Source organism: Rattus norvegicus, chromosome 1, assembly GCF_036323735.1.
Source record: "Rattus norvegicus strain BN/NHsdMcwi chromosome 1, GRCr8, whole genome shotgun sequence".
Taxonomy (NCBI): domain Eukaryota; kingdom Metazoa; phylum Chordata; class Mammalia; order Rodentia; family Muridae; genus Rattus; species Rattus norvegicus.
In genome coordinates, this window is record NC_086019.1 from 97,385,646 (window position 1) to 97,407,119 (window position 21,474).

The 21,474-nt window shown below is 50.7% G+C and overlaps 2 protein-coding genes across 7 annotated transcripts in view; one reads left to right on the plus strand and one right to left on the minus strand.

The window, feature by feature from the left end:
* Positions 1 to 680: 680 nt before the first annotated feature.
* Rgs9bp (regulator of G protein signaling 9 binding protein) lies at positions 681 to 1,394 on the minus strand. Its single transcript, NM_001109142.1, has one exon. The coding sequence runs from the start codon at positions 1,392 to 1,394 to the stop codon at positions 681 to 683; it is 714 nt and encodes a 237-aa protein (NP_001102612.1).
* Positions 1,395 to 2,351: 957 nt separating this feature from the next.
* Ankrd27 (ankyrin repeat domain 27) overlaps positions 2,352 to 21,474 on the plus strand; it is a 52,505-nt gene continuing 33,382 nt past the window's right edge. The window contains exons 1-9 of one of the 6 annotated variants that reach the window (XM_017589356.3): positions 2,352 to 2,477; positions 7,865 to 7,996; positions 16,458 to 16,568; positions 17,621 to 17,777; positions 18,898 to 19,052; positions 19,919 to 19,978; positions 20,062 to 20,115; positions 20,198 to 20,263; positions 20,551 to 20,627. In XM_017589356.3, coding sequence (XP_017444845.2) covers positions 7,895 to 7,996; positions 16,458 to 16,568; positions 17,621 to 17,777; positions 18,898 to 19,052; positions 19,919 to 19,978; positions 20,062 to 20,115; positions 20,198 to 20,263; positions 20,551 to 20,627 — 782 coding nt within the window. In that variant the 5' untranslated portion in view covers positions 2,352 to 2,477; positions 7,865 to 7,894. Of the gene's footprint in view, positions 2,587 to 7,864; positions 7,997 to 10,609; positions 13,825 to 15,041; positions 16,068 to 16,457; positions 16,569 to 17,620; positions 17,778 to 18,897; positions 19,053 to 19,918; positions 19,979 to 20,061; positions 20,116 to 20,197; positions 20,264 to 20,550; positions 20,628 to 21,474 lie in introns of those variants that run through there. The other 5 variants (XM_063266553.1, NM_001271264.1, XM_039082080.2 and 2 more) reach the window with 5 other exon arrangements.

The window sequence follows — 21,474 nt, forward strand, 5'->3', positions numbered from 1 at the left end:
ACACCACATCGAATTGAAGCAACCTTTTTGGTTGTGACCCTAAATGGGGTCACGACACAAAGCCTCTCAGAGCTGCAGTTCCTGGTGACTAATAGGCAATCTCTGCCAAGCGCAATAGTGTACCACAGAGAAAGCACTTTGCATGAACCTCTCTCAGTACACTCTTCCAAAGCCTAGGCCCCGAAGGATTAAGGTACCCACGCACATCTTACTACAGTTGCTTTCTTGTCTAGGGAACAAAATGCCCCCCCCACCATGCTTTATACAACCCCCCACACCTTTACCAAATTGCCTCGTCTAAAGCAGAATGAGAGCTCCCAACCAGTGTGAGGGCACCAAACCTGGGACATATGTGTTAACCCATCAAACCCAAAGGGATCAGAGGTCACTGTGGACCGATTTCTATTAATAGGAGGTAAAGCTCCTACAGGCATTAGAGGTAATGGCCTGACCGCCCTGTGCTGTTAACTCCTCTTGGGCCAGCATGTTAAAAACAAAACAAAACAAAACAAAACAAAACAAAACAAAACCAAAATATGTTTTGCCCAGGCAGAGGTGGGCCTTGAGAGGATCATGTTCACACGCACACATCCGGGCTCACTACCTCTCTCCTTAACGGTTCAAACCCCAAGCCCATGCCCTGGAAAGAGAAGGGGCAGCGGACGGTCGTTGGATATCAGTCAGCTCAGCTTTGCCACACATAAGGCGAGGGCCACAGCCACCAGCAGCACGGCGCTGAAAACGGTGGCAGCCAGGGCCCTGCTGGGGTCGCAGGGTCCCGCGCGCTCCTCTACAGAAATGCCACCCGCGGAGGACGCTCCGGCACTGGCACCGGACAGGAGTTCGGCGCCCGCCGATTGTCGCGCCTGTACAGTCCAGCGGGGCACGTTGACTTTCATTTCCATGTTGTCGATCATCTCGCCCACCTGGAGGACTTCGCGCTCCAACTGGGGCAGATCGGCGACGTCGAAGTCGCTCTCGGCTTCGTGCCGCAGGCTGCGGGCGCTCAGGGCGCGCGCGGCTACAGCAGAGGAGCCGCCGGCCACCCCAGTGCGAACAAGTGGCCGGCGCGGCGCGTGCAGCGGGAAGGCGGCTCCCAGCGCCAGTGCGCGCTGCATGTCGGCTTCGAGCAGGTCCAGGCAGCCCGAAAAGGCCACCCAGAGACGCTCAAACTCCGCGCGCTCCTCGGTAGCTAAGCTCCGGTCGCGGAGTGCGACGGTCAACCGGGAGCCGGTGGCCATGGCCAGCTCCCGCGCCTTCTGGCGGGTCTTCTGCAGTTCTTCGCGTAGGTCCTGTGTGTCCGCGGAGCCGCCCACAGTAAGCACTAAGTGATGGTAGCACGCTGTGGTCTTATTGAGCGCGTCCAGCAGCGCCTTGCACTCCTCTCTGGCCATGGCGCTGCCCTCCGGCGGTGGTGCCCCACTTGCACCCCTCAACGTCGCAGGTCGCCTCCAGCCCTGATGCCAATCTTGGGCAGAGCGGACTGAATGCTCCTCATGTCCTCGCCGCTGCTCTCAACGGAGCTCTCCAGAGACCCTCGACATGCACCTCTGTCGTTCCCACAGACAGAGGTAGTCTGGTTAGCTGCTCCCCAAACGCTCCTCCATTTTCCCTAGACGCGCTCCGAGTCACGCGTAGGGTCTTTGCATAACTTTCTTTTTCACGGCGGCTCCCTGAGAAACCCAGAGTGCAGACCCCATCCTGATCGACCCCAAGTCTTCAAGCTGAGCCGCGCGCCTTAGCCCTGGCCAAGGGCAGCAGGATCGTTTTCTAGGACACGCCTCCAGCCGCCTGTCTAGGCCGAGAGCTTCCTCCCTCCCGCCCTCTCGCCCCCCCGCCCCCCCGCCCCCCGCCCCCCCCGCCTCCCCCAACATCCCTGGACCAGGGGTAGGCGGGGCCCAGTCCAGAGAGGTCAAGTGTAGCTTTTCCTCTTCTCCCTTCCATTATAATTCTGGAACCTTAGCGCCATGCAAATCCAAGTTGTTTTGTTTTGTTTTGTTTTTTACTACTTTGCAGACTAGGAAAAGTGAGACTAGGTAGAAAGAAGGTTTAGCTTATCGGAGCCTATGCTAGTGAAGGGAAAGGACCAAGAGACCCTGTAGGCAACAGAGTAGGATGACTCGGAAGACTGGGCACCTCCAGTCTGCATCACCAGCAGCACAGGGCGATCGGCCTGGTAGAATTGTTACTTAGATGGGACTCTCTTTCTTCATCGCAGTCCAACACCATTTCAGGGACCCAGCTTGGACCCCACCCCTAATATCAGATCTTCCTTAGGTCCCGCCTCTCGAATTCTGGGCACGCGCACTCCCTGACTCTGGGCGGGGCTAGCCTGAGTAGGAAGCGCGGAGTCGCCTGGGCCCCACCCCCGACTGAACTAGACTTAACGATTGCTCTGTTTACGTGTCAGTCTCGGCTAAGATGACCTCTTATTGGACAGACTGGAGCAGGGTTCCGCCCAACGGCGGAGTAAAGAGGTAAGCTGAAGAGTGGAACCACCGCACCCGGGTGGTGGGCACTCAGGTCCCAGCCCAGGATCCGAGAGGTGCTGTCGTAGCACAGAGGTGAAACTATGTAGCCTCTTAAGTAAGTGTATTCTGCGGGTGTCCTCCACCGCCTCCCTACTCTCTGGGGGCGCCGAGGTCGGGCGGGGCCTGGGAGCGGAAGGGGGAGGGGCTCCCTGCGCTGAGTTGGATCCCCAGGCTGGGCTGCTGGGCACCCCCGCGCCCCGACCCGTTGCGGGCTAAGCCTCCTAGCTCTCCCGTTCTTCTGCTGTCCGCAGCGTGGCGCGCACGTTGTCCACTGCGTCCAGAGGGATGCATCTGTTCCTGGGGCTCCACGGCAGGCCCGAGTCCCCCGGAGCTGGGACTTGGGGCAGTGGGCAGAACCCAGGCCATGTGGCCTGGAAGGTTTTCCGGTGGCCAAACTGGATACTGAGGGAGGAGGCTGTGTGCACAGGTCTAGGCCAGCTGATTAAGTTTCCGCGGGGGCTGAAAGTGGAGAGGGTTTCCCTGCCTGCTTTACACGTGGCGAGGTCCTCTCGTCCTGTAGGTATGGAAAACTCAGGTACCCAGAGGCGTTCAATCACTCAGAGTCTGTTCAGTTTCTTGGTTGGAAACGGACTACGTAGATGCGCGCGCGCCGGGCGGTACCCCTCTAGCCTCTCCTTCAGCTGCAGGGGAGGTGGACACTCAGTGGAGGGTGGCAGTGGAAGCAAGTTGACACTTACTAGGAGTAAGGGGCTCAGGGTAAGAGGGCTGGTGAGACTGGACAGACGTAGTGCTTAGTGACTGGGGTTTCTGTTTCAGTCTGTGGAGAGATGCTCCTATTTTCATTGACCATTGTAAACTTCCCATTGACCCGGAGTGAAAGAAGCACATATTAGAGTTTTGAGAGTCCTCCAGTGCAGGCTGTGGTGGGGTGTCAACCGACAGGGTCTAGAGCCCTGAACCCCACTTACTTTGGTCAGCTCAGCTGTCCATTTGCATTCAGAACTTGGATGCTGTAGGACTTGACCATTCTCTGGGGGGCGGGGTATGGGGTGTGTGTGTGTGTGTGTGTGTGTGTGTGTGTGTGTGTGTGTGTGTGTGTGATTTCAGCCACACAGGAACCACCCCCATGGGTTTTGAGACCAAATGGGTGGAAGTGTGGGGGGGGAACTCATCCCTTTGGGGTGCTGTAGGGGATGGAGAATGATGGGATTTCGAAAGTGAACAAAGGCCAAATGGACCATTCAGCTGATTGGGGGTGGGGGTGGGGCAGAAGGAAACACAGAAGAATACTATATAGACCTCCATGTTGGAGAGGTCACCTGGGTGTGGTTCACCAGGACAGGTATGTGTGCAATCTGAGAGGCAGAGGTAGAGGATGGGCAGAAGAGTAGTTGTTGGGAAAGCAGCCAGGGTGTTGAAGTTGGGTGAAGGTGTATTCCTGGGTTAGACCTCGGGCAAGCTCCCCCAGCCTTGATGTCTCACCTGAGTCATCCGGCAGGCAGCATTCCTAGGAGAGCAGCAGTGGTGTCTGCACAGGGACTGGGGTCAAGGTCATAACTGGGCCTCCATTTGCTTACCAGACTGTGCTAGCCTCATACCAGGCCGCTGCAGGCTTTTTGTTATTGATTTGTCTGGGTGCCGTTCAATGATTTTGTGCTGTTAGGACACTCCCTGATTATTAGTCAGTGACATTAGGTTGGTGTCCAGTAACATCTTCCTCTTCGAGGGGTGCCAAGGACTGTGACCAAATGATTATAGATGACAGACTTAGAGAGGAGTCAGTTCAGAGGAATCTGGATTAATGTGTTGACCATCTTTGGGAGCTACTAAGACCCGGCTCTTTGAGTGCCTGCCCATCTACCTGAGATCCTGGCAGGGAGATGGGTACATGGCCGTTCCATCTGCAACTCCGGGAGCAAGGTGATGGGTTAATTCTGAGCAGTGGCCATACCCCTCCAAACTTAACTGGCTCCCTGATCATTTCTCCTTAATACCGAAGGTTCCAGTTTGACCAGCTTTGAGCACCTTGTTTATTTTTACCTTTGTGGTTGTAGCCTGGGATTAACCCTTCACCTACTTGGGAGAGACAGCCGTCCTCTCGATTCCTATTAGTCTCACAGTGAGCTGAATGTGGGTGTTAAAGCTGAGCGCTTTAACATGGGATTTAAGGACAATATAGCCCCCATCTGTGACTATTACAAGGCCAGAAGGACTAGGGACCAGAAAGCACAGACTACATCCCCGTGCTTCCGTTGATATTAAAAATAGATGACTAGAAACTGTTCCCGTCTTGTCCTCCACTCCCACCCCCCTTTGAATCACGTATCACTTAGAGGGCCTTGCTCATTGCTTAGAAAGCGTGCCGCGCCTGGTTAGGGTCTTTGGTTCTGAACTTCTAAGGGTTCCTGATACACTTGGCAAGGAGTACATCTCTGGGAGGCACAGATTTCCCGTGCTGGATTCTGCAGAGCAGGGCTGTACCCAGGCCCCAGATGGTTGCTCACTACCCAGACTCGTCCGGGTTGTCAGGACAGCTGAAGACCACAAAACCACACCGAAGTATGCATGCTATCTGGTGGGATGTTCAGACCCATGCGAAGCCCCATATGGCTGTCTTGTTCACAGGGTAGCTGGCCTCGGGTAGCTCACGCTCAGGGTATTTGGTATTTCTGACTAATGCTACTCACTTCTCTGTCAGTTTCATTGGAGGTCTGTCAGAGATGGCCAAGAGCATCTTGGTCTTGCTTTCTTAAGACTTCTATGAACTGTACCCTCAACCTCCTGAATCCTTAGCATTGCTTTGGTCCTCCTCACAATGTCTTCTCCATCCCCTGCTGTTCCTTTTCCTCTCTGGCCATATCTCCTTGCTGGGGAGTGGCGGTTTGGGTGCTTTGCCACCGTCATGTGACCCTCCCCAGCCTGATCTCGACATCATGCACATCCTGTTTCTCAAATGGTTTTTATCCGAAGCATCTTCTTCGGCTGTCACACTCCGCCCCATGGAACCAACTATCAGAAACCAGGAGGAACGCTATTCCCTTATGATTCTGTCCCCCTAAAATTGCATTCTCTGCTTCTCTTGGGGGATCGTAAGAGGATTATCTGACTCTGGCAATAATTGAATTCAATGAATCAAACACCTGAACTGTCGTCGAGGTCTCCTTGGGGGCCCATGGAAGGATTATTTTTTTTTTTTTTTAAATTTTAGCTCTTCTTAAAACTTCCCTTATATCCTCCTGTGGGAGGAGCTAAGTTTCCAGTGGAGCCAGTAGTCAATTCAGCTCTCACTGGGCCAAGAGATTTGTTTTTGGGCCTGTATGGCTGTCTGTCAGGCAGACTTTTCCATCTGGGTAGATGGAGTTTGGTCTTGTGTGTATGTGTAGTAAGCAGAGGACAGGAGCTGGAGCGGTGGCTCCGTGGTTAGAGCACTGGCTGCTCTTGTAGAGGACCTAGGTTCAATTGCCAGCTGCACATGGTGGCTCACTACCCTCTAGAACTCCAGGGGGTTATGACACCCTCTTCTGGCTTCCACACGTACCAGGCACGCACATGGTTCCTGCACATGATTCCTAGTCATACATGCTAGCAGAACACCCATGCGCTTAAAAAAAAATAACGAAAAGAATAATTTAAAAAAGAAGTTAGAAGACAGCTTGCAGGAGTCGGTTCTCTCCCAGGGATTGAACTCAGGTCATCAGGATTGGCAGCAAGTGCCCTCCCTTGTCCACTGAGACATCTCACCGGCCACATTCATTTTAATTTTAAAGTAATGATTATTTACTGAAAGTATATTTTGGATAGGTTACATTATATAAACTGTTAAAAAAAACAATTTTAGCGGTTTTTTTTTTTAATGTGGCTACTAGACATTTGTATTATGTACGTATCAGGCATGGTGGGTGCACGCCTGGAGTCTCAGATGCTCAGAGAGTGGAGTTGCAAAGATCACGTGAGCCCAGGGGTTTGAGGTCATAAGGGTGTCACAAAAACACGTACCGTTGGCTGGCAAGGCAATGCACTCAGTAACCTTGAATCCACCCCCACAACCTGCCCACATGTTGGAAGGAGAGAACCAACTCCTGGGATATGCCCTCTCATGGTCACGTGCTCACTGTAGCACACGTCGCTCACCCCTCACCCCTATGGGCAAAAGCAAAAAAAAAAAAAAAAAGTAGAAAATGTAATAGCTCAAAAAAAGCCAAATACACTAAAAATTTCTAAACGAAACAAATGCGGTAAGAATTTCCATTTGACCGTATGGTCTGTGTCTATAATTACAGTTTTTTTTTTTGCCTACCCCTTTTTGAGCAGCCCAGGTCTAGACCACTGAAATCGTGGAAATAGGACAGGCCCACACAAGGACTTGGGAGCATGGCCCAGACAACTTTCCCAACTGGTTTGAAAGACAGAGACCGTGCCAAGAGCGATGTTGGACAGTCGCTTACCATATGGAAAAATGAAATTAGCTGCTGATTTATAGCATTGACAGAAATAAAACCCAGATCTGTTGTTGGAGACGGAAATGTGAGAAAGTTTAGGGTTTTTAGAAGTTACGGGGACTGTGTTTGTGGACTTGCAGGGGTCCTGGTTTCAGGTGGCCTTTGCTATGTCACCAAGTTAGATAGCTCCCAGCTGCCCTCGTTTCATTAATCTCTGGATGTTTCCATTGGCATAGCCGTGAGATTGCACCCCCCCCCCCCGCCCACACATGGCTCGGTTCATTAGATCATATGGGCTCCTCTACACCCCCTCCTCCCATGGCTTTTTCCTTATTTGGGTAGTTTCCCAGCATGCTACCTTGGGGTATATTGAGGAGGAGGGTGGAACATACAAGAGTCCTTGAGGCTGATGCTCAGAAACCATAGCTAGTTAGGTCAGGCCACAGGGCTGGCTCAGGATGAAAAAACCATGGAGAGAGATGGGCATAGGGTGTAGACTCTACTAAAGTCCCAGAGCTGGGGGACACTGCAGCAGGAGGGTCCTGATTTTGAGGTCAGGTTGGGCTGCACACATAGTGAGGCCTGGCTTCAAGCGAAACAACAAAAAACAAATTGGTTGGGCCTTTAGGTCATTGGTAGAGTGCTTGCCTAGCAAGCGTGAGGCCTTAGAGTTGGGGCGGGGGGCGGTGGGCGGGGGAAGCTGTGTGCTCGTACACGCATGGGCTTTTGTGGGTAACCACAACCAAAAACCACAGCCGGCTATGCCAGGTGAGGTGGCAAAAAATCTTTAATCTCAACTCTTGAGAGACAGAGGCAGGTGGATCTCTTTGAGTTCAAGGTCAGCCTGGTCTTCAGAGCGAGCTCCGGGTTGATGAGGATGTAGCGAGAGTCCTGTCTCTATTCACAACCTAACCTTTCCCTTCTTCCTTCCAGGAAGCTCACGTGGATCCCCCTGAAGTCCATATGGCTCTGTATGATGAAGATCTCCTGAGAAACCCTTTCTACCTGGCCCTTCAGAAGTGGCGCCCCGACTTGTGCAGTAAGGTGGCCCAGATCCATGGCATTGTAAGTCTACCGGCCTTCTAGTGTGAGCAGCGTCAGAAATGTAGCAGGCTCTTGAGACATTTAGAGGAAGTCAGTTACAGAGCTGTGGTGTTTAACGAACCCCTGTGCTGTGCCCCCCACCCCCCAAAGGGGGTTGGTTTCCCCATGCTGGATGTGTGCACGAACAGTGAGGGGCCACCTCAAGCTCCTTCCTAGATGAAGCCTCCTGAGACTGAAGTGTGGTGTCTTAGGGTTTCTACTGCTGTGATGAAACACCATGACCGAAAAGCAAGTTGGCAAGGAAAGGGTTTATTTGGCTCACACTTCCATGTCACCGTTATCACTAAAGAAGGCAGTGCAGGAGCTCAAACAGCAGGATCCCGGAGGCAGGAGCTGGTGCAGAGGAGGCAGGAGCTGGTGCAGAGGCGTAGAGGGTGCTGCTTACAGGCTTGCTTCACATGACTTGCTCAACCTGCCCATGGGATAGCGTTGCCCAGAATGGACTGGGCTCTTCCCCCCTGAGTCACTACTTAGGAAAATGCCTTGCAGCCAGATCTTATGGAGGCATTTTCTCAATGAGATTCCCTCTTCCCAGATGATACCAGCTTGTATTGAATTGGCATAAAATGAGCCACACATCCTGGGGCTGTCATCGTGTCTCCAAACTCTTGCCCCTCGGTCTATGGTGGATCGTACCTTTGTCCTGGCACTCAGCTTTCGTACTTCCTTGTGGTCTGTGAGTGCTTTTAGAACGAAGGTGTCATAGTCCTCCCCTGGTGCTCAGCAGTCCTCCTCTTCAGTTGGGTGCTCTCCTGTGGAAGCCGGGAACGTGTGAATGCGCACACAGGGGCATGGTCCGTTTCAGTGCTCCTTGGTTGAGAGCACTTACGGCTTCCACAGAGGACCCAGGTTCAGTTCTCAGCACCAGCCTAATAATTAGTTCAACATATGTCATCTCGACACGCCTAAGACAACCTGAGGAGAAAGCCTCAATTGAGGAATTATCCGGATCAGGCTGGCCTGTGGCCATGTCTGTGGTGGGGTTTGTCTGCTTACTAATTGATCCAGGAAGATACGGCCCACTGTGCGCCACACTGTTCCGTGAGTCTCGAAGTGCTGAAGGGTGAAGAAAATGAGCTACCCGTAGGTGGCAGCGGCAAGCAGGCTGCTTGTGGGCGTCTGTTTCTCGCTGTTTGACAGTGGATGTAATGCGACTGCCTGCTAGATTTCCTGGCTTCACATGCCCTGCCCCCCCAGTGATGGACAGGGCCACAAAATTGTAAGTCAGGTAAACCATTTCTTCTACACTGCTTTCAGTCAGAGTGTTTTGTCCACAGAAATGAGACTAGGCTATATAGCCACAGGTCAAAAGCCTCCAGGGCGGCCAGGGATCAGGAATAGAAAAGGCATTCAGGAGCAACGGTGGCATTGGGGACCTCTGCTGCCTGGAGTAGGGGCGCGCACCCCCCCACCCCCAGTGTCTGGATGTTGCAAATCTTCCCAGTACTTGGGTTGGGAGGTCTAATCAGTTTTCTTGATAACATGATAAAATGCCTAACAGAAAGCAGCTAGTGGAGCAGACTTGGGTGCTGACCAGTGGTGTCAGAGGTTTCTGTCCGTATCGTGAATGTTGACTCTGGACCTGTGGTGAGGTGGAACATTGTGTGGAGGTGGAAGTCTGGGATGCAGAATGTTCTTCACCTAGGGATCGGGAAGGAAGAAACAAGGGAGGGACTGGGGACCAGCTTAGTCCTCAGAGGCATGCCTGCCAGTGACCTGCTTTGACCAGGTAGACCCCTCACATCTAAGCTTAAAGAACCTTCTCAAAAGGGCCACCAGCTGGGAACCAGGCCTCTAACACATGAGCCTGCCTGTGGGGGAACATTCCATATAGCACATTAGTGGTTGTCCTGGTTTGCATCTCGGCCGGTCGTGAGGGGAAGTTGGAGCGGGAACTGAAGCAGAGATCACAGAGGAGTTGCCTTCTGGCTTCTTCTCCATGGCTTGCTTAGCTGTTTTCTTACACAGCCCAGGACCACCCACTCAAGGACGGCACTGCCCACAGTGTGCTGGGCCTTCTCACATCAGTTGTTGATCAGGGAAAATGCCCACAGTCCAATATGATGGAAACCTCTTTTCAGTTGAGGGTCCTTCTTTCCAGATAATTCTAGCTTGAGTCAAGTTGACAAAAAAAACAAACAGGACAGTGGGTGGTGGCAGCAGCTGCTGCTTCTTCCCTTCCTCATTCTCCTTCTCTTCCTCTCCCTCCTTCTCTCCCTCCTTCTTTTCCTCTTCTTCCTCCTCCCTTCCTCTTTTTCTTTTTTTTTTATTCAGTGACAAGGAGGAAAATCAGGATTTTGTACATGCTAGGCAGGTGTTCTTTCACTCAGCCACACCCCCAGCTCCTCACTGGGGGATTCTGGGAAGGGCTCTACCACTGAGCCACGCCCCCAGCCCCTCACTGGGTTATTCTAGGCAGGGGCTCTACCACTGAGCCACGCCCCCAGCCCCTCACTGGGGGATTCTAGGCAGGAGCTCTACCACTGAGCCACGCCCCCAGCCCCTCACTGGGGGATTCTAGGCAGGAGCTCTACCACTGAGCCATGCCCCCAGCCCCTCACTGGGGGATTCCAGGCTGGGGCTCTATCATTGAACTATCCTAGTATCTTATGTATGAATTTGTGTGTATGAAGGCAAATTTGTATGTGAATGTGAAAGTCACAGGGCAGCCTAAGATGACATTCCTCAGACTACATAGCTCTTGTTTTTGATATCGAGTCTCTCATTGGATCAGTACACACCTACACAGCTAGGCTGATCCTACCATCCCAGGGTTCTCTTGCTCTCTCAGTGCTGGGAGTTCATATATGCACCACAAGACCTGTTTTGTCGGGCTTTTTCACATGCGTTCTGCGGCTTAAGTTGCAGTCTTGCATCTCACTGACTGATTTAGCCTCAGAGACACCCCCCCTCCCCAGTTTCTTTTTCTACCCTTCCTTTTAGGTTGAGCAGTCTGAGTGCGATGGTGTTGTCTTTGACTGCTTGGGAAGCCCCTGTTGGCTTTTGTGTCCTGCTCCCTTCTCACCTCTCACTGAGCTTCCACTTCTCTTATTGTGTGGTGACTTGATCAGGTCAGGCCTCTGAGGATGTGAACCAAAGGAGAAGTGTAGCTAGCTCAGGTCAACCTCCGGCTGATGGTGGCTTTTCTGGAAAAACAGAACTAACTTGTGTCTTGTTATGCCCACAGGAGCCTGCTTTTCTAGAGGCTCATTCTGGGTTTTGTGATTAGTATTTTCCTTCATATGTTTTAACCGGAGATTTTTTTGTTTGCTTGTTTTTGTTTTTTTTTTATTTGGATTTTGGAAGCCATAGAATTCATTATTAAATAAATAAATAAATAAATAAATAAATAAATTAGAGACGGAACATGACAAAACAGGCAAGCAACTCAAACATGTGAGTCTGAGGCTGGCGTATGTTACATAGCAAGACTCAGCTCATAAAACTCTGGTTAATAAGTAAAGAAACAAACAAGGGGCTGGAGAGAAGGCTCGGTGATGAGAGCATGCAATGACCCAACTTCAATACTGGGATCCCAGCCGTGTGTGCACCATGGTGCTCACCTCCTCTCTTTCGAAATAGGACTTTGCTCCAGCCCATTCTGAGAGCCACAGAGCCATCTGGCCCACTCTTGGTGGTGATGTGTTTCTGGCCTTCCTTGGCCCTGTTGGGTGAGACCAGTTTCCCTGCAGAAGTCAACTGTAGGATGAACTACTGTACCAGTGCAATCAACTCAGGGTAGGGCTGAAGCCGGACGGCTCACTCTGACCCCCTGCCATAGCTGTTCGAGGGCAGTGTGATCCACATGTTTGTTAGCGCCGTGAGAAAAAAAAAATATTGCAATTGCTTCTACGAAGTTCCTCATCCTTCCTGTCAGTTCTGAGAGAGCAATGTGGGATCAACGGCTTAGCGTTTAATTTCTGTTCCAAGAGCCTGCCCCCAGGGCCAAGAATTAACCAGCCTAGAATCTTCCCTGGAGATCGGAGTCTTCACCTTTTTCTGCAGCCGTAACCATCCTAAGGCGGGAGGGTTAATTCGGGGTCAGTTCTGGAGGATTGTGCTCCATAACATTGGAGTAGTCACGATGACTGGAGCGCTTTGGCGGGTGTCTCCATATGATGGAGGGAGAGGGAGCAGACTGCAGGACCAGAAACAGAAACAACTATGACCTTCCAAGGCCCCACTTTAGTGACCTACTTCCACTCTCCAGGTTCTAACCCCTAAAGGGGCCGCAGACTCCTAGACAGCAGTGCAAGGTGTGGGCTAAGTATTTCAGATGTGAGCTGTTGGACACATTTTATATTCAAACCGTAACCATGGGAATTAAAAAAAAGAGAGAGGCTGGAGAGATGGCTCAGTGGTTAACAGCTGATCTCAGGACCTAGGTTTGATACTCAGTCCTTACGTGGTCGCTCACAACTGTCTGTAACTCCAGTTCCAGTAGATCTGACGCCCTGTTCTGGCCTCGGTGGGCAATGTGTGCAAATGCAGTGTGCAGGCCTACACACGCATAGGCAAAACAGTCAAACATATGAACTAAAAACGGTGGAATAAGAAATGTATTTCTGGGGGCTGGGGATTTAGCTCAGTGGTAGGGTGCTTGCCTAGGAAGCGCAAGGCCCTGGGTTCGGTCCCCAGCCCCGAAAAAAAAAAAGAAAAAAAAAAAAAAAAGAAATGTATTTCTGGAGTATCGGCCATCTCTGACAGTTTTCCCTACAGCCACTCTGGTGGGATACCCTGCTCTGCTGCTCTGCTGCTCTGCTGTGGCATGGGTGTGGCAGGTGATGGGGGAAGCCTGACTGGTCCCCTACCTAGCCCAGCCACTGCTGGAGCTGGCCCCATTCCAGGGCTTCCTTTCCTGGGAGGATTCTTCTTCCTGCCCCTGGTTGCACCATGGAAATGCCTTCTTCCACACCCCTCAGTCACAGGGACCTGTGACACCCACGTTGCTCTAATAGTTACCTCTGTGCTTATTATCCAGGCTAATAATGCACTTGGGGCTTTCTGAGAGTGGCTTGGGCAGGTCTGTCTCTGGGGAACTCTCATCCAGGGACAGCTGTTTCCTGACTTAGTAGGAGAGATACATAATTACGGTCTACCCCCAAGGTGAGGCACCAACCCCCCACCCCTACCCGGTGACTCATCTGGCTGGGTAAAATGAATTTATGCAGGATACTTACAGGGCTTTTGGGTCACTACAGATGGCTACATTTTCTTAAGTTGACAACCCACCGATTTTTTTTTTGAGGGTCCCATTTTACAATGCCTCTAAGCATAGCAGAATTGACACAGACTTAGGTTCAGCTACTACCCGGTGTCAAAGCGGTCCAGGAGACTGTAGGCTCAAACAGTGCCAGGCTTGGGAGGAGTTAGTTGATCATTATCAGAGGTTCTGCTGGGCTCAGCAGACGCTGCGCAGCTGTGGGAGGGATCGTTGTCTCACCGCAGTCTGGTGCATAGAGCAGCTAAATGGTGGCTTACTGCACAATGGAGTCACTCACTGGGAGGACTGTAGAATCTCTTATGAGCATCACCTGTCAGTAAAGCCTATGGCTAATGAGCTGAGGCAGGAAATAGGAGGTGGGACGCTGGCAGGAAGAGAGGATTCTGGGAAATAGTGAGAGAATAAGAGGGAGATTTGCCCAGGAACTAGGGGAGACTGACGGAAACCTGCAGTAGCAGGATTGAGGAGAGAATGAAGAGAGAGAGAGAGAGAGAGAGATTGGAACGAGACGCTGAGGGAGACGCGGAGGAGACACAAAGAAGGAAGTGGCTGGGACTGGAGAGAGGTAACTAACCAAGTGGTAGACATCAAATAGTTTAAATGGATTAAATAAGTTACGAGCTGGTCAGGGAATAAGCCAAGCTTTTGGCCTAGGCATTTATTAATAAATAACCAGTCCCAGAGTCATTCTGGGAGCAGGGGCTGAAAGGAAAAGCAGATTGTTTCTTTTTATGACAGCTGCTTTGAGAAAGTTGTCCAGGTTTCCAGTGAGACCTGGAGGATGGGTCCATTTGCTTGTCAGAAATATTAAAAGAAAGCAGGTAGGCACCAGAGGGGGAGGGTCTGGCTGGCCTGGGCTACATAGCAAGACCTTCTCTCAAAATAGCAGCCACAAAAAACAAGCACACAGGCACAAAACAAGGGTTGGGGTTATTTATAGCTTATTGGTGGGTGGCTTTCTGTTGTATGGGGTCCTGGAAGGGGTTAGCCTCCTTTCCAGGTCTGTCAGGAAACTTGGGAAGGGCAAATGTGTGCAATTGGAGGTGCCCTGGTCAGTCGGTGAATGCATGGCACTCACTCTAACTGGCATGCTTGATGTGAATCCAGCATGGTGGGTGCTGGGCACGGGAAGGTTGTGCCAGCAAGCAAACAGGATGTGCGTGTAATTAGGGTAGAGTTTCTCAGAACACACAGACACTCCTGGTCCCGTGGAAACCAGATGAAGGCCAGGAGCAGGCCTGTCCCATGGATGGACGGTGTGTTCCCCTCCTCAGTGCAACAGCCGAGGCCGGTACAAAGCCTCTGAGTCTGACATTGCATGCCCCAGAACCGCTTCTAGCCTTCGGCTTGCCGGAACCCTCGCTCAATCTTCAGGGTCTTCTGTATGTGCGCTTAGAGTGAGCTGCACTTTTGATTTAGTCCTGGGGCCCCACAGAGCTGGGAGTTGTTTCCCGTTTCGAAGTTGATACCCAGAGACCTCCCTTTTGTTGTAAATTGAGATTTCGGATCTGGAGAGATGCCTTAGCAGTTAAGAACACTTGCAGCTCACCTCAATCCTGAAGTCCAGAGGTCAGATCCCAGCACCCATATCAGCTGGCTGACAAATGCCTATAACTATAGCTGTCAAAGAATTAGACAATCTCTTCCAGCCTCTGTGGCACACACACACACACACATGCTAAGTTAATAAAGTTGAATCTTTTTTTTTCAACATAAACAGATGCATACAATTTTAGATTTTTAATTAATTAGTTTATTTATTTAATTTATTTTTATGTTTTTTGGAGATGATATCCCAGGTCTGCCTTACATGACCGAGGCTGACTTTGCTCGCATCAGCCCCTGCTGGAGCTCTTGAGTGCCAGTTACAGGCATATGTCACCATGTATATATTTTTTTTTTATTTAGTGCTGGGGACTCACAAGGGAGTTCAGCAAATGCCACAGAATTGAGTTTAAACACGTGAAAGGAAGTTTTATTTTTTTCCTGAGCATAAACAGTGAAAGCATGAACATCAGAAAGTGAACACTTGGGCTGGAGCAGAGGCCATTGGTTAAGAGCACCCACTGCTCTTACAGAGGGCCTGAGCTCAGTTCCCACCACGCGCACGGAGTCATGATGGTCTGTAGCTCCAGGTCCAGGGGATTCACCTTTTCTGGTCTCGGTGGGCACTGTATGCATGTAGTGCATAAATAACCATATTCAGGCAGAATTTGTACAACAGATTTTAAAAGATGTTTCAAAAGTAATGTTTTTAAGAAGAAAAAGGTGGGAATTAGGAAATTTGCAGGGGGCATTTGTGCGTGACAATGCATCGTGGTTCTGCTTTTCAACTTTTAATTTTATTTTTCGAATGTAATGTGTATGTGTGCGTGTCTGTGTGTGGGTTCGTGCATGTGTGCACAGTACCCCCAGAGGCCAGAAGGGGGCGTTGGATAGCTGGGATTGACATGGCTGCTGGGAACCGCCCGCCGGGCAGTCTCTCCAGCCCCGTGTTCTGTTTCTTTAAAAAAGGATCATTGTGGGGTTGGGGATTTAGCTCAGTGGTAGAGCGCTTGGTCCCCAGCTCTGAAAAAAAAAACAAGGATCATTGTTCAGAAAGGCATTGTTAAAAATATATGTGGATGAGTCACTTCTCTACCTTATGTAACGTTCTGGGATTTGCTTCAAAATAGCCTAGAGATTGCGTACAGACAGCGATGGCACAGGACTGGACACCGAATTCCTAACTTTTGAGGCTGCTTGGAGACCGTGTGGGGCTCACCATATTGCCTTCCAGTCTGCTGCGAATTAAACAAGTTGAGCTGGGTATGGCGGTGGGCGCCTTTTATCCTGACACTGGGAGACAGAGGCAGGTGGAGCTCTTGTGAGTTTGAGGCCAGCCCGGTCCACAGAGTGAATTCCAGGATAGCCAGGGATAATAGAGAGACCCTGTCTCAAAAGAACGTTTTAAAAAAAGGAAAGAAATTAAACAAATTAGGGCTGGTGAAGTGGTAGGGATGGGAGGGAGCAAAAAAAAGCATTTGCTGCCACTCGTAATGAGCCACGCCTCTACCCTTTAACTAGAACCATTTTCCGAGGAAGTTGGCATCCTCCAGCAAGTCCCCAGCAGGACGGATTCCTGCTGAGGCTCCTTGGAGACAGAAGTCACACTGTACTTTTCAGTACAGCACTTACCGAGCTTCCTTCTCTTTCTAGGTCCTAGTGCCTTGCAGAGGAAGCTTGCCGAGCAACGTGCAGGCCTCCTGCCAGTTCGAGTCCTATGTTTTGGTACCCATGGAAGGACACTTTCAGACCTTAGATGGAAAGGTACTCACTTCTTCTAGGGTGGCCCAGGATTGATGTGGCGTGGAGCAGACAGAGACAAAAATAACCCGTTTTTCAGCCCTTTACATTGTTGGCATCAGATGTTGGTTTTTATGTGTACATAGCAGCTTTTGGAAAAGGTTATGGGTCCCCTGCTTTCGTTAGGGAGCCTTTGAGACAGGGGGTCATGGTAATAGTGAGTGGAATCCAGACTCTGTCATGGAGGGATGGGGGAAGGCTAGAGTTCTTCCCTCCTTTTCTCAGCCAAGGGAATCATCTGCCTACCGGTTGGGGGGTCCCTGGTACACCCCTTCTCAGGTCTGTATCCCACTGCGTTATTTCTTTTGTTGTGGTTTTTTTAATTGAGGTGGGGGAGGTGGGTCTTACTTCGTAGCCCTGGCTGACTTGGAATTCACTTTGTAGGGCAGGCTGGCCTTGAACTCACAGACATCAGCCTGCCTCTGCCTTCCAAGTGCTGAGATTAAAGGCATGCACCACCAGACCCAGCCCATATTTATTGATTTCTGAGACAGAGTTTTGCTGTATGTTCCAGACTGGCATGATCCTCCTGCCTCAGCCTCCCAGGTGTTGAGATTACAGGCATGAGCTGCCACGTCGAGCTGTGTGTATACGTTTTGTTTGTTTTTTAATGGAGGCAGGTAGAGTCTAACAGGTAGACATTTTGTTTGCACTAGGCTGGCCCCATTCCCCCCAACTAATATCCAGTCAGGGGTCCAGGCCACTCTAATTACTCTTCCCACTGGGGTTGGTCTGCAGGGCCAGAGCCTGTGGGGTTTGTAGATACTGTGGCAGATCTGAGAGGGTGAGGGTTATCAGCCCTCTCAGTTGGTTGACATCCCTCTGTGGCTCATGAGGCTTGGCACATAATTATCGCAGATTTTCTCACCACATCTGTCCCTTGCTTCCTAGTCACATGCCCAGCTCACCCACACTGGGGCAGAGTGACAGGCTCTACCTAAATACCTTCCAGGAGGAGGCTGCAAGGGTCTCGGTGGCCACCCTAGGCTGGTCCAGTGATGTTTTCTTCATTCCAGGCTGTCCTCATAGAAGGAAACAGGGTTAAGCTAGGAGCAGGCTTTGCTTGCCTTCTCTCTGTGCCCATCCTCTTTGAAGAGACTTTCTACAACGAAAAGGAAGAGAGTTTCAGCATTCTCTGCATCGCTCATCCTTTGGAGAAGAGGGAGACATCAGGTACAGAGGGAGGACTGACCTTTTCTCTCGTGCATATGCTCGCACACACACAAACACACACACACACACATACACACACACACACACACACACACACACACACACACCAGCTGTTAAATGCTTGAATGTCACATACACACAAATATCAAAGAGCCCATTAGGGACCTGTCTAACTGTCACAGTCCCCTTCGGGACTTGATCTTTGTCTTCCCTCATTGAGGCCATGTGCAGATTGCAGCTGCCTTGGTGGCTATGATAGGACTCCAGGCCCAGAGGCCTCCACGCTCCCATCAAGCCTTGAGGAGGATTGTCCCTGGAGCTGTGCAGAGCTGGAGCACTGGCTATGTCTGGGCTCAGCCTCTGGACTTATTAAAGCTGCTGCACGGTTGCCTCTCTGAGAGCTCATTGGTTGTCAATGGATTTAGCTTAGTTGCCCCAGGAAACAGCACAGCCCCTGTGCCAAATGCATCATGAAGCCGAATTGTCTGGAGCTGGCTTCACCTCAGCCCCATGGGTTGTCCCTAGGATCACACATTACTGTCATTTTGTTTCCTGAAAAGACCTTGTGTGGTCTTCTGCATTCTAGGCTCTCCTGCAACTGGGCTGCTCTTGGGCAATATTTTTTTTTTTCTTTTCTTTTTTTTCGGAGCTGGGGACTGAACCCAGGGCCTTGCGCTTCCTAGGCAAGCGCTCTACCACTGAGCTAAACCCCCAACCCCTTGGGCAATATTTTGAATGAGGTTATTTCTTTACCTTCTTCCCTGGTCCTGGGCCATCCTCTCTTGGGATGGGAGCATGTGTGTGTTTGTCTGTGTCTGTGTCTGTGTCTGTGTGTCTGTGTCTGTGTGTCTCTGTGTGTGTTTGTGTCTGTGTGTGTGTGTCTGTGTCTGTGTGTCTGTGTGTGTGTATGTCTGTGTGTATGTCTCTATGTGTGTATGTGTGTGTGTATGTGTGTGTGTGTGTGTGTGTGTGTGTGTATGTGTGTATGTGTGTATGTGTGTGTATGTTCTAGATCTTTCTGGAATGGGGGGAATAAAGTAACACCCCTACCCCACCCCCCACCCCATCGGTCAGGAAACTGAAAACTTTAGCCAGACTGACTCTCACTGTCTTTTCTCAGAAGAACCTTCAGCACCCTCAGATCCTTTCTCTCTGAAAACCATCAAAGATGTGAGAGAATTTTTGGGAAGACACTCAGAGAGATTCGACAAGCACATCGCGTCTTTCCACCGGACATTCCGAGAATGTGAAAGAAAGAGCCTCCGCCATCTCATAGTTAGTACCTTTGTCTCTCGTTCTGCCTGGCTGTCTGCTGTCAGTCACAACAGTGCCAACCATTACTCTGTCTGCTCCAGAGCTCCCCTGGGCACCTACTGCATGGTGGGGAAGTTTGTTAAAAAAAATGTTTCTATTATACAAGCAGCGTAAGGCTCTTCGGGAAGTGAAAAATCTATGCGAAGTCTAAAAATGAGTATCATATAGAAACTAAAACTCCTGCTTAGTGTGGCCATCTGTGTTGACCTCAAAGAGAACTTTCCCCCTCATATGCACTTTTTAGAAAAATAATTGAGAACCAGGAGAAGTCTTCAGTGGGTAGACAACTTGAGTTCAGATTCCCAGATCCCACATAAAAGCCGGACACAGTTGCATGTGTCCGTATCCTCAATACGCTTAGGAGAGGAGACGGGGGCAGGGGGGCCGGTGGGTGGGTGGGTGGGTGGGGATGGATACTGGAGAATCCTCCAGAAGTGCATAAACCAGATAGCCTAAATTAGTCAGCATCGTGGCAAACAGGAAAGAGAGGTCCTGCCTCTAAGCAAGGCGGAATGTGGGAACTGATACCCGAGGTTCACCTATGACCTCTGCATGCACAAACGTGTAAACACATAGATTAGTATGTTAAGAAGTGGAGGGCTGACCAGATGGCTCAGTGGCTGAAGCCTCTTGCCACCAGGCCTGACAAGTGTGTGTGTGTGTGGTCTTTCAGACACACTGTAAATAAAATGTAATTGCATAGAGCTGAGTATCCCTTTCAGAAGACGATTTGCATAGGCCCTAGAGCCGGTCACCCTGGGTGCTGCCCACCCAGGCTTTGGTGGTAAGAGGGCTCTCCCCTCTCTGCTCTGTTTTGTGTTGCCCAGGACTCCGTAAATGCTCTCTACACCAAATGCCTCCAGCAGCTTCTCAGAGACTCTCACCTGGTAAGCTCGGGTCTAAACAGAACAACAGCAGTCTGCACATGTGCAGACCCAGACTCTCAACCAGGGTTTCTCTTGAATTCTAGAAGGTTCTTGCCAAGCAGGAGGCCCAGATGAACCTGATGAAGCAGGCAGTAGAGGTAAGGAGAGAGTGGAGGGCAGCGGCTGGGATGCTCTGGGTCACCGATACACGCCACAAGACTCCGTCTGTCGATTCCACAGATGTATGTCCATCATGATATTTACGACCTGATCTTCAAATACGTGGGGACCATGGAGGCGAGCGAGGTAAGTTTGCAGTCTTTGTTCTCCAGGATGAGAGCATTAAGCCAAGTAATTCCAAGTGTCGGGGCTGGAGCGGTAGTTCAACACTGCTTTTGCAGGAGACCTAAGTTTGGTTCCTAGCTTACAGCATTGCATAACTCCAGGTCTGGAAGATCTAGCATCTTCTGGCTCCTGTGGATACCTGAGATGACATGTTCCAGAATAGCTGGAGCTCTGTAGAGAGACCCTGCAAAACCACCGGCCAACCAAACAAAACTCTTAAATGAAAGAAATTTGAACTCTCTTGCTAGGATGCCGCCTTTAACAAAATCACAAGAAGCCTTCAAGATCTCCAGCAGAAAGACATTGGCGTGAAACCTGAGTTCAGGTGAGAGTTCCCATAGCTTTGGAAGCTCAGCATGCTTGTGGCTGGGGTGCCATCTCTCCAACACTCGGCAGGAGTGACGCGGCAGCCGTGAGGTCCACTGATGAGATGTGGTCCCAAACAAAGAGCTGTACACTTGGTCCCAATGATGCCAGACGGCCGAAGTTGAGCCATGACTGCCTTGTAGTGGTCCCTTCCCGTGTTTGTGGGCCAGCGTGCCAACTGGGTGGGAGCTAAGGGGAAGAGGGCTAGGTATACCCATTCTCAGGTGGGCACGTGACTCACTCAGCTGGGCCCCACACAGAGGCCATGTGCCCTCCCCTGCCACTCTGAGAGAACCCAGCCACCAAGGCTCTCACTCCCCAGGTAAGTCTGATTAAGTCTGATTTGGGTAAAAATATCTGAGGTATCGATGCGTAAGCCCCTCCTCACACTTGGGTTAGTTCCGTGTTGGGCTTTTATTCAATTTTTAAAAGTTAATGTTTTTTTGTTGCCACGTAAAATTTCTTCCTTCTTTTTTATTTTATTTTGATGTGTATGAGTGTCTTGCCTGCATGTATGTGCACACATGTGTGCAGTATAGTACCTTTGGAGGCCAGGGTAGGGCATCGGAATTCCTGGGATTAGAGTTAGAGTCAGTAATGAGCCACCACGTGGATGCTGGGAGTCAAATAGAGGTTTTCTTCCAGAGCAGCCAGCGCTTGTAGTCATGGAGCCACCTCTCCAGCCCCATATTATTTTAAATTTTTATTTTATTGTTTGCATTATGTGTCTGCACGTCTCTCTGCGTGGATGTGTGTATGTGAGTGCAGGTGCCCTCAGAGGCCAGAGAAGCTGGGGTCATGGGCAC